The sequence below is a fragment of the Corvus brachyrhynchos genome, unplaced genomic scaffold (genome assembly GCF_000691975.1).
Source record: "Corvus brachyrhynchos isolate BGI_N302 unplaced genomic scaffold, ASM69197v1 scaffold580, whole genome shotgun sequence".
NCBI lineage: Eukaryota > Metazoa > Chordata > Aves > Passeriformes > Corvidae > Corvus > Corvus brachyrhynchos.
The window spans coordinates 40,086-49,834 of record NW_008240032.1 but is presented as its reverse complement, the minus strand read 5'-3'; the positions used below and the strand labels follow the sequence as shown (position 1 = coordinate 49,834).

General features: G+C 55.5%; 1 protein-coding gene across 1 annotated transcript in view; it reads left to right on the top strand.

Moving 5' to 3' along the window:
* HIVEP3 (human immunodeficiency virus type I enhancer binding protein 3) overlaps window positions 1-9,749 on the top strand; it is a gene marked incomplete at its 3' end in the record, with an annotated part of 247,675 nt that overhangs the window by 236,245 nt on the left and 1,681 nt on the right. Inside the window, exons 8-9 of the mRNA XM_017743733.1 lie at window positions 2,449-2,547; window positions 7,458-8,524. Of these exons, the coding sequence (XP_017599222.1) occupies window positions 2,449-2,547; window positions 7,458-8,524 (1,166 nt within the window). The remainder of the gene's footprint in view (window positions 1-2,448; window positions 2,548-7,457; window positions 8,525-9,749) is intronic.

Genomic DNA, 9,749 nt, shown 5'->3' with positions numbered 1-9,749 from the left:
GCTGTTGCCTCCTGGTGTTTCCAGAGCCCGGTGCTTGTGGCACAGAGGATTTCTGGGCTGCTTTTGGGGCTGGGGCCACACCAGAGCTCCAGGGGATGTCCCCTCCTGCTCAGCTGGATCCCCACATCAGCCCCTGCTCACAGCAGTCACTGCCCTGGGCTGGTTTTGTGTTTGTTGCCCTTGGGGTGACTCCAGGCAGGGATTTTGCTGTGCTGGCTGAGCGGGGATGGGGCATTTCTGCCAGCCGGGCTGTGAGGTGCCCTGCTGGGCAGGCGGCAGCACAGGGTGGATTTCAGCACGCTGACTCAGTTTGTGTTTGTGCTGCTTTTCACTTCCAAAACCAAATTCCAGCTCCATGAGGCCGCAGTTTGGACTGGTTGGGTGCTTTTTTTTTCATTTTCAGGCAATGGTGATTCACTGGGAGCAGAGGTGGCCATGAGAACACACTTCTGGCTCACAGGGTGGGTTTGGGGCCACAGCAAAACTCCTGGTTTGGGGTGGAGAAAAAGGACTCTGATTTGGAGCAGGGAGCTGAGCCAGGCCGGCCTCATCTTCACACCTGAGCGTCCTGACCATGGGGCTAAGGGGAATTAAACACGAGGCTTAAAAATAATAAATCTCTCTTACTTGGAGCTGTTTTGCTGCATTTAAATTATTAAACATCCCCTGGATCCACATCCAGCTTGGGTGCCAGCTACAGAGGGATATAGAGTCAGCCTTTGTCTCCCATGGTCTTCCCTGCTGGAGCTGCTCCACTTTGTATGAAATGGGCTGAAATCAATAATTCATGGACTAAGGAGGAATCCAGGTGGCAGCTGGGTGGTTGTGGCACTCTCTGAGAGGTGAGGGCACCACGGGTAATGCTCTGCTCCAGCAAACAGTGGCTTTTTTATCCCAAATATCCAGAGCAGCAGCAGAAGAGGCTCAGAGAGACTCTCTGTGCTCCCACCAGCTCAGGGACTGGGCACTTTGGAGGGCAGGACCTCCATCCTCAGCTGGAGGTTGTAATAAAGTGGGAGAATTCAGTTTTTTCCTTTTTTTTTTTTTTTTTTTTAATTGTTTGGTGAGAAAGCCAAGCCTGGTTCCCCTCAGTGCCCTCAGGTGTCAGTGGCAGCAAGGCTGAGGGCACAGCAGGGAACGGGCAACGCTCAGCCAGCACTGGGAAATTCAAACATTCCTTCAGCAGGGCCCAGGTTTCTTCTCATCATCCCCTCAGCCCATAAATCCCTGGAAGCGTCCAGGGCCAGGCTGGATGAGGCTTGGAACAACTTGGAATAGTGGAAGGTGTCGCAGCCCGTGGGACTGGATGGGCTTTAAGGTCCATCCCAGTCGCAGTCTGGGATTTTAGGAAGAGCTGTCAGACAGGAAAGGGAAAATGGGACATTTCTGCTTGAATTCTCCTCCCTTCATTTCCTGTCTGTTCCCCCCCTCCGCCTGCTTCTCCCCCTCCAGCAAACGCTCCCCTTTGTTCAGCATTCCCTGGGCTAAAAGTCGGGTTAATTAGTGTCTAATTAACCTGCCTGTAGTGTGGGAGGTCGAATTAGAGAGGTGCTCTGTGGTGCCCAGGAGTTAGCCCACCTCCCTGTCCCAGAGCAGCCCCCAGTGACCTCCCATGGCATTCCCTCCCCCACGGGGGCTGCCCTTCCCGGAGATTCCTGAATTCCAGAGGGTGTCCAAGGCTCCTCCTGCTCAAGGAGCCGAGAGCTTTGGCCTGGTCCTTTGGTGCATTCCAGAGCACCTGAGCCATCCTTGTGGGGGAAAACGGGAATGTGGGGGGGTTTTCCCTCTTGCTGGCAGCTCAAACCCTCATTTCATCGTGGAATGATAAAACCATTAAACCTGTTAAAGCCCTCCAAGATCCTCCAGCCCAACCACTCCCTCCCTGCCCCGTGTCCCCAGGTGCCACATCCGCTCGTTTTTGGAACATTTCCAGGGTGGAACCCCTCTGCCCTGTGGTGCTTCCCCTCACCTCCAGGCAGGCAGGGCTGTGTTGGGATGAGGTTGGAGGTGATGCCACGCTGGGATGTGTTTCCCATCCCCGCTTTCCTGCCATTTTTCCTTTGCTGCACCCTCACAGCTGAAAAAACCCAGGCCTTTTCTTCCCCCAGCCCCAAAACTGTGCCCCAGCAGTTTTTGCAGGCTGCAGAACACCTGAAGGGTCCCCCAGCACCTCCTGCTGCACTCCAGGGCAGCAGCAGAGGGAGAGAAGGGGGGACCTGGCCTTGTGTCACAGGGTATTTGCAGTGGGCAGGGGCTTGGGGACAGTCAGGGACCTTACTCTGGTTCAGAGAGAGTTTTGGCTTGTGACTGCTGAGCTTGCAAAATGGGGAAAAAAAGAAGAAAATACAAAAAAAATCTAAAAAAAAACCAAAAAAAGAAAAAAAAAAGGGAAAAAAGGGGGGAAAAGGAGCCATATTTGAGTAAAATACATTTTCTGCTTCTTTTCAGGGAATCTGACTAAACACATGAAGTCAAAGGCCCACAGCAAAAAATGTCAGGAGCTGGGCGTGTTGGTATCTTCACTGGTGGATCTGGAAGCCGAAGAAGGTAAAACCTTCCCCTTTCTAAAGCTGCTGTGGGTGCTGAGGGAGGGGCAGCATCCAGCCAGGGCCCAGCCCTGCTCTGCAGAACGTCCTGCCACAGATGGGAGCAGTTTTGTCCCCCCCAGGCTCCTTCCAGGGGTTTCTGTGTGCGTGGGGCCGTGCTGGGAGCTGCATCCGTGGGGGAAGTGTGAGCCTGGGTCTCCTTGCTGGGGGTTGGTGGTCCCAGAGGAATTTTCTGGCTTTAAGGGCTCTGGTTCTGTGCCTGCCTGAAGTTTTTGGTGGTGCAGGGATGGGCAGGGATGGGCAGAGCCGGTCCTGCTCAGTTCTCTGTGCGTGCATCCCAATAAACAGGGAATCTGCGGCATGAGAAGTCCTTGTTGGTATCCCAGGGTGTCTCTGCCATGCTCTGAAGGAGCTCGGGCCTTTCATGGCTCTGGAGGGAGTCTCCAAAGCAGCAAAATGAGACCCCCGAGGATCCCACCCCAAGGATCCCACCCCAAGGATCCCACCCCAAGGGCGATCCCAAGCCCCGAGGATCCCACCCCAAGGGCGATCCCAGCCCCGAGGATTCCATGCGCGAGGCTGTGCAGCCCCACCCTGGTGCTGTAACCACGGGCTGGAGGGTGAAGGGGAAAAAACCATTCCTGGCAGCCTGGATTGGGGTCTGGGGGATGCTTTATCACTCCAAGTGCTGAATGTGAGCGTGGGGGCGGCCCTTTGGCGGCCCTGCAGGCTGGGGGGCTGTTCCTGCACCAGGCAGACGCAGGTGGTGCTTTGCTCTGCCCTTCCCGCAGGAGGGTACAGCCAAAACCCAGCCAGGGATTTTGCAGTTGTCATCCCGAGGGAGAAGTGTTGGTGTGGTGTGAACAGCAGGACGGGGAGGCTCCTGCCGTGGAACATCGCTGGAGAGCCCTTTCATCCCAGGGACTCACATAAAATAATTGATTAACTGAGATCTGTCCCTGCTCTCACACCCCCTTTTGGTGTTGCTTCAGCAGATCCCTAAAGCCACGGAGCTGCTCCAGGGCTGGAGCCCCTCTGGAGCCAGGCTGGGAGAGCTGGGAGAGAGGAGAAGGCTCCAGCAGGGAGAGCTGCGAGCCCCTGGCAGGGGCTGAAGGGGCTCCAGGAGAGCTGCAGAGGGACTGGGGACAAGGGATTCAGGGCCAGGACCCAGGCAATGGCTTCCCAGTGCCAGAGGGCAGGGCTGGGTGGGATCTTGGGCAGGAATTGTTCCCTGGCAGGGTGGGCAGGGGCTGGCATGGAATTGCCAGAGCAGCTGGGGCTGCCCCTGGATCCCTGGCAGCCAGGGCCGGGCTGTACATTGGGGCTTGGAGCAGCCTGGGACAGTGGGAGGTGTCCCTGCCATGGCAGGGGTGGGATGGGATGGGATTTAAGGTCCCTCCCACCCCAAACCATTCCATGATCAAAGCCAGGAAGGGGGAGCAGGAAGGTGAATCCCAAGGGTTCATTTCACATTTCTGAAAGAACGACTGTTACTTTACACCCTTCCATCATAGAACCAATTCATCCCGGTGTGTGTCACTGTTGGAGACCCGCAAATCCAGCGTCCTATTTACGCTCCGTGGAGCTGCAGCCTTCTGAGGACACAGGGGCTCCCTTCAGCAGCTCAGGGCAGTGCTTCCAGTCCTGACTTCCCCGGCCATTCATCCCTGGATCACTCAGGGTTAATGCACCCAGCGTTGTTGTGGAAGTCGGGATGGGTGAAAGCTTGGGAAAAGGAGTTCTGTCAGGTGATGGCCTCATGGAAAGAGGAATTCTAAGGAAGGTCCCCTGGCATGCCCAGGGCAGCTGGGAGAGCTCTCAGCCCAAACCACGGCCCCATCAGCTGGGGGGCTCTGCCTTGGCCATCACTCAGTCACTGACCCCTCCCTGCCTGAGGCTGCCGGGGAGGGTCTCCCCTCCAGGTGTTGGTTGGCTGCAGAGCTGCCCCTGGAGTGTGTCTGGACTTTGTGCAAGCAATCCGTGTGAATTTGGGATTTGGAGCCCATTTCCTGCTCCCGTTGCTGCTGAGCCCCTGTGTGGGTGTTCAGGAGGTGCACAAAGGTGCCCTCGGGAGGGCTGGGATCACAGGAGGTTTCCTTTTGTTCCTCCCAGCTTCCCTCCCACCTGGTCAAAGCCAACACTGGACTTCTGCTGGAAATGGGAATATTCTGCTCTGCGAGCAGAGAGGCCCATTGCTCACAAATGTCGAGTAAATACTGAATACAGCAGCCAGGGAGACGGGCAGAAAATGGGATTTTGTCCTCTAGTGGTCAGGGCTGTTTGGATGGATGAGAAAATAACCCAGGAATGACAGAAAGGTGCATGAGAAATCCAAGATCCAGCTGTGACCACAGCCCCCGTTCTCAGGGCGAGGGGCTGCAAAGCGCCCTCCCCTGTGTCCTCTCTCTTCCTTGCAAAGAGGCTCAGAACCAGAACTAAAAGTACTGTTTTAATTTAATAATAATAATAATAATAATAATAATGGCTCCAATTTCCACATGACACAAAGCAGCACAGGAAGGTTGCCGTGCTTTCCTCTGGGGGCAGGCAGGGAGGGAGCAGCCGTTCCTAAAACTCCCTGGATTATTTTAAACCGGAGTTGTATTTCACTTGATTGTTTGTATTTCTATTTAAGGGGCAGCAGAAAGCAAGGGGTGTTACTATAAAAGGAGATTGGAGTAGAATTCCTCACTCCTGCCTGGGCTGGGCTCGGTGGGATGGCACCATTTGGGGAGGATAAATAACACACACGCAATGAAATGCAACCTCAGACAAAGCTGTCAGCAGGACACATTCCCACTAATTCCCTCTCTCCTTCCTTCCTCCATTCCTCCCTCCCTGCCCTGCCCTTTCTCTCCCCACGAGCCCAGCAGGATGAATTTTGGAAGCCCGGGCTCAGGGATGGTGTCAGGAGGCCAAAGCGGATCCCTGGGGCTGTCCCAGGACTCGCTGAGATGTTTCCCTTGCTGGAATTCGTGGTGGCAAACGCAAACAGCTCCCCCAGTTTGGGGCTGGCTTCACTTTCCCTTCGCTCCTGACCCTGACCCTGCTCTGTCCCGGCCGGGGCAAAGAAAGGAGAGCACCAGGACAAGGCACAGCTCCTGTCTGTCCCCAACCCCAAAACCAGAGTCTGGGGCTGGCTCACAGCTCGGCCAGTGAAACGCGTTCCTCTTCCAAGCAGGAAATATGCACGGCTCAGCCTACAGCTGGGAGTTTGGAATAATATTTGTTCTGAGCTCAGCTCCTCTGGGAGTTTGCAAAGAGCCCGGGCCCAGCATCCCCCCATCACGGCGGAGGATTTCACAATGTGAGCCAGAATCCCTCCCTGTGGAGAGCTGCTGGGACAGCTCTGCCTTCAGGGACTGCTGCAGGGATGTTTTGCGTGGATATTGGAGGGATAGATGAGATGCTCCTTTCCGTTCCCGGTTTCAGGCAGGCTCTTGGGTGGATTATCAGCCATGGGAAAATCCATGTGACTGGGAATGCCAATCGCTTCGTGAGCAGTTCCTTGTAAGGCCCTGGCGTTCAAAATAAACCCAATTAGTCCTTTTAGTCCCTCACAGGGACTCCGTGCTGTGCGGCCGTGTCCCCTCTGGAGCCACCCTGGCTGCTGCAGCAGGTTCGGCCCAGCTCGGCTCCCTTTAATGCCCCCTCCAGCTGGTGCTGCTGGCAGTGGCACCTCTGAACGGGGACCTGTTCCAGGCTGGGCGCAGGAGGAGCCGTGTCCCGGGCTGAAGCGATGCAATTTGTCACACACAGGTGTCACAGCAGCACCCGGGCCACGCCGGGATCCGAGCGTGTCCCAGCAGCTCCGCTGCATCTCCGGGCGCCTGGCGCGGGCACAGCTGAACATTTCCAGCCCCTCCGGAGCAGGGGGACCCGCGGCCCTGGCAGGGCGGTTCTGTTGAGCTGCAGTGACATCCAGTGGCTGTTCCCGACAGACCTGTCCTGCTGCCAGCAGCCCTGCGCATCTGCCAGGGGAAAAGCAGATTTTTCTCTGAGCGTTGAAAGCTCGGTACCCAGCCCCGAAAGCTCCTGCTGGCCCTTCAAGCAGCAGAGAGATGTGGTTTCACCTGCAGAAATATTTTAAATCCTGTAAAATTTGCTTTTTTTATCCTCCTCACTGCCCCCAAGCTCTGATTTACAAAGCCCCAAATCCTCTGCCCCACAGAAGCCTCCGAACCACAGCTGGAATTTATCCTACCACAGGAAAATCCACAGAGGTTCCTTCCACCCTGTTGTTCGATTTTTAGAGAAAGCCTAAAAAGCCTTGCTGGAAAGCCTAAAGCCTAAAAGCCTAAAAATCCAGGCAGGAAAAGGCCCAACAGGTGGAGCTTGCCATATTTTGGCAACTGTGGATATTCTGGAGTCACCACTGCCACAAATAATCATCAAACTCCACTGAAGGATGGGGGTGCTGCTGTTCTCATCTATTAAAGGGTTGTTTTTTTTTGCATTTTAGAGCAAATCAAGAGTGTGGCAGGTGCCCAGCAGGGCCTGAGGGCTGTGGGTGCTGACAGAGCTGGAACTGGGGTGGAGTGGGATTCACTGGGATCTACTGGGATCATCAGCAGGGCAGCTGGCAGGGAGGGCAAGGCTGCAGTTTCAAAGCAGGAGATGATCAGACCTAGGAAACAGCTGGGTCCTGTCTCCTCCAGTGCCCTTAGAGCTTGTGAGCAGATTTAGCACAAAAATAGCCCCTTACAGGTGTTTTAGGGGCAGATGTAACACAAAAATAGCCCCGTACGTGTGTTTTAGGGGCAGATTTAGCACAAAAATAGCCCCTTACAGGTGTTTTAGGGACAGATTTAGCACAAAAATAGCCCCTTACGTGTGTTGTAGGGGCAGATTTAGCACAAAAATAGATCCTGAACGTGTGTTTTACACTCTCTGTTTCGTGTTTGCCTCCAGGAACCAGTGAAGACCTTTTCCAGGACTCTGAGGGGCGGGAGGGATCTGAGCCCATCGAGGAACACCAGTTTTCAGACCTCGAGGAATCCGACGACGATGACGACAATGAGGACGAGGAAGACGAGGAGGAAGAGGAGAGCCAAGATGAGCCAGCCCTGAAGCTGCCCGAAGGCAAACACGGCACCCTCCTGCTGCACTCCTCAGGGGGCTCCCCATCTTCCCAAGAGGAAGGCACTGACACGGCACCATCCACAGCTCGAGAAGCTGCTTCCAGCACCCCGAAAGCAGGGGAAGGCCAGCAGGCCTCCTCCTCCTCCTCCTCAGGGCTGGAAAGCAAGTGGTCAGCAGACAGCAGCGACGTTGCTGTGTGCCACAGCTTCTTGAGCCTCCACAGACCAGCTTTGACCTCCACCGAGCACTTGGCTCCTGCTGAGAGAGAGTCTGTCACGAGGCCACCGATGTCCTTGGCCATGGACCTGTCGACCTCCAAAGACACCTCCCCGAGGAAAAGGTGGTCCCCGAGCCAGGACGGTGGCAGAGGGGGTGGCAGCAGCAGACCAATGATAGCGAGGAAGCACTTACTGACCAAAAACGAAACCTCCCCCAAACGCTTCTCCCCCACGGCAGAGCTGTCCTCCCTGAGGTGCCTGTCCCCAGGGAGGGGGCTGTCCCCCTGCCAGCGCCTCTCTCCCAGGAGGGAGGCGTCTCCCCTGAGGTGTGTGTCCCCAAGGCTCGAGCTGTCGCCCAGCAGGCACCTGTCCCCCCGGAGGGAGCTGTCCCCGAGGACAGCCCTCCCCCCAGACGGAGAAGTGTCCCCTGGCAGGCACTCGTCGCCCAGCAGAGAGATGGCATCCCTGAGGTACTTCTCCCTGAAGAAAGTCTTGTCTCCAGGCTGCTTGGAGCTGTCCAGGTATCCATCCCCTGGGAAAGAGGACGTGCCTGGCACCAGCAAATCAGCGGAGGACAGAGTTCCAAGCTCCTACCAAGCCCAGCCCGGGATGTTCTCTTCGATGCCTCTACCTCACAGGTTCTTTGGCAAAAACTTACAGCTCTACGAGTCCAAGCTGGTAAGTCCAGAGCCCTGCTGCCCTCTGCTCCCCACAGGGTGTTCTCTGGTCGGGTTTTTGGTGAAGGCTGTGATGCAGAAGTGCACAGGGACAGGGGACAGCAGTGGGTTTTGCACCCATTTGGGTCCTGCCCTTCTCAGCTGGAAAGAAATAAAGTTATCCCTTCTCCGAGGGGTTATTCCCACCCCTGGGCCAGCCAGGCCTGCCGGGACAATCAGCAAGGACAACCTCTTAATGATTAATTGTCACTTAGAGCCTTTTTGTTCCTGGGAATTTCATTCCCATCCCTGAGGTTTCCCTGGCTGGGGTGGAGCTGTGACCATTTTCCACTGGTCAGTGACCTGAGGCAGCTCTGAGGCAGCCCTGGCTGAGCCCTGTGTCCACCCACAGCCAGCTCTGCTGGGGGAGCTGCTGAGAAAGGTTTGTTTGGACATCTCTCATTTCATCTGGCTTCTCTCTTCAGCACAGCGAGGGGGTTCCCACTGGGCCCAGAACATTATTTAATCTCTCTGCTGGAGATCCTGTGGGTGAAGGGAACTCGCCTGTTCCTGTGCTGCAGGCAGATGGATGTGGGCTTTGGTGGAATATTCCCCCTTCCTGCGGGAGTGCCGGGCTCTGCTGTCAGTTGTGCTGATGAACGTGAGATCCACTCGCTGTGGGGAGAGACTCCAGCCCTCAGGGACTGCCCTGGGGAGAGAGAGGCCTTTAGAGAGCCCCTGCCACCCTAGGTACTGAGCCAGGGCTTCTGCAGACCTTTCTCCCATGCCCATGACAATCTTCTGTCCTCCTTCCTCCTCCTTTCCACTCTGAGCCTTTGTCTCACCTTCTCAGAGACTTTCCTTTATTTTAGGCCCAAACTTTGGCTTCCTTTAATGCCGTTTCCCTCTCCTGTCAATTCACATCTCATGGTGAATCTCAGGGCTCTGGGAACCCCCATCCTTCAGCTCTTCTGTCAGGATAACTTTCTGCTGCCTCTGCTTGGAGCAAATCCCCTCAGCTCCCAAATCCACAGTAGGAGACAATGATTGAAGCCCTGCTTGTCTGCCATTCCCACCTTTGTTCACTTCTACCTTTTGGCTTCATTTTCCTGCTCCTTTTCTGCACCCAGAGCCACCACTGTTGATTTTCCATGTGCCTCCAAAGCAACAGCAAAAAACCTGAATGGAAAACTTCCTGTTTACCAGCATGATGGACAGCTGGGCTTTCATTGCAAAATTAACATTCC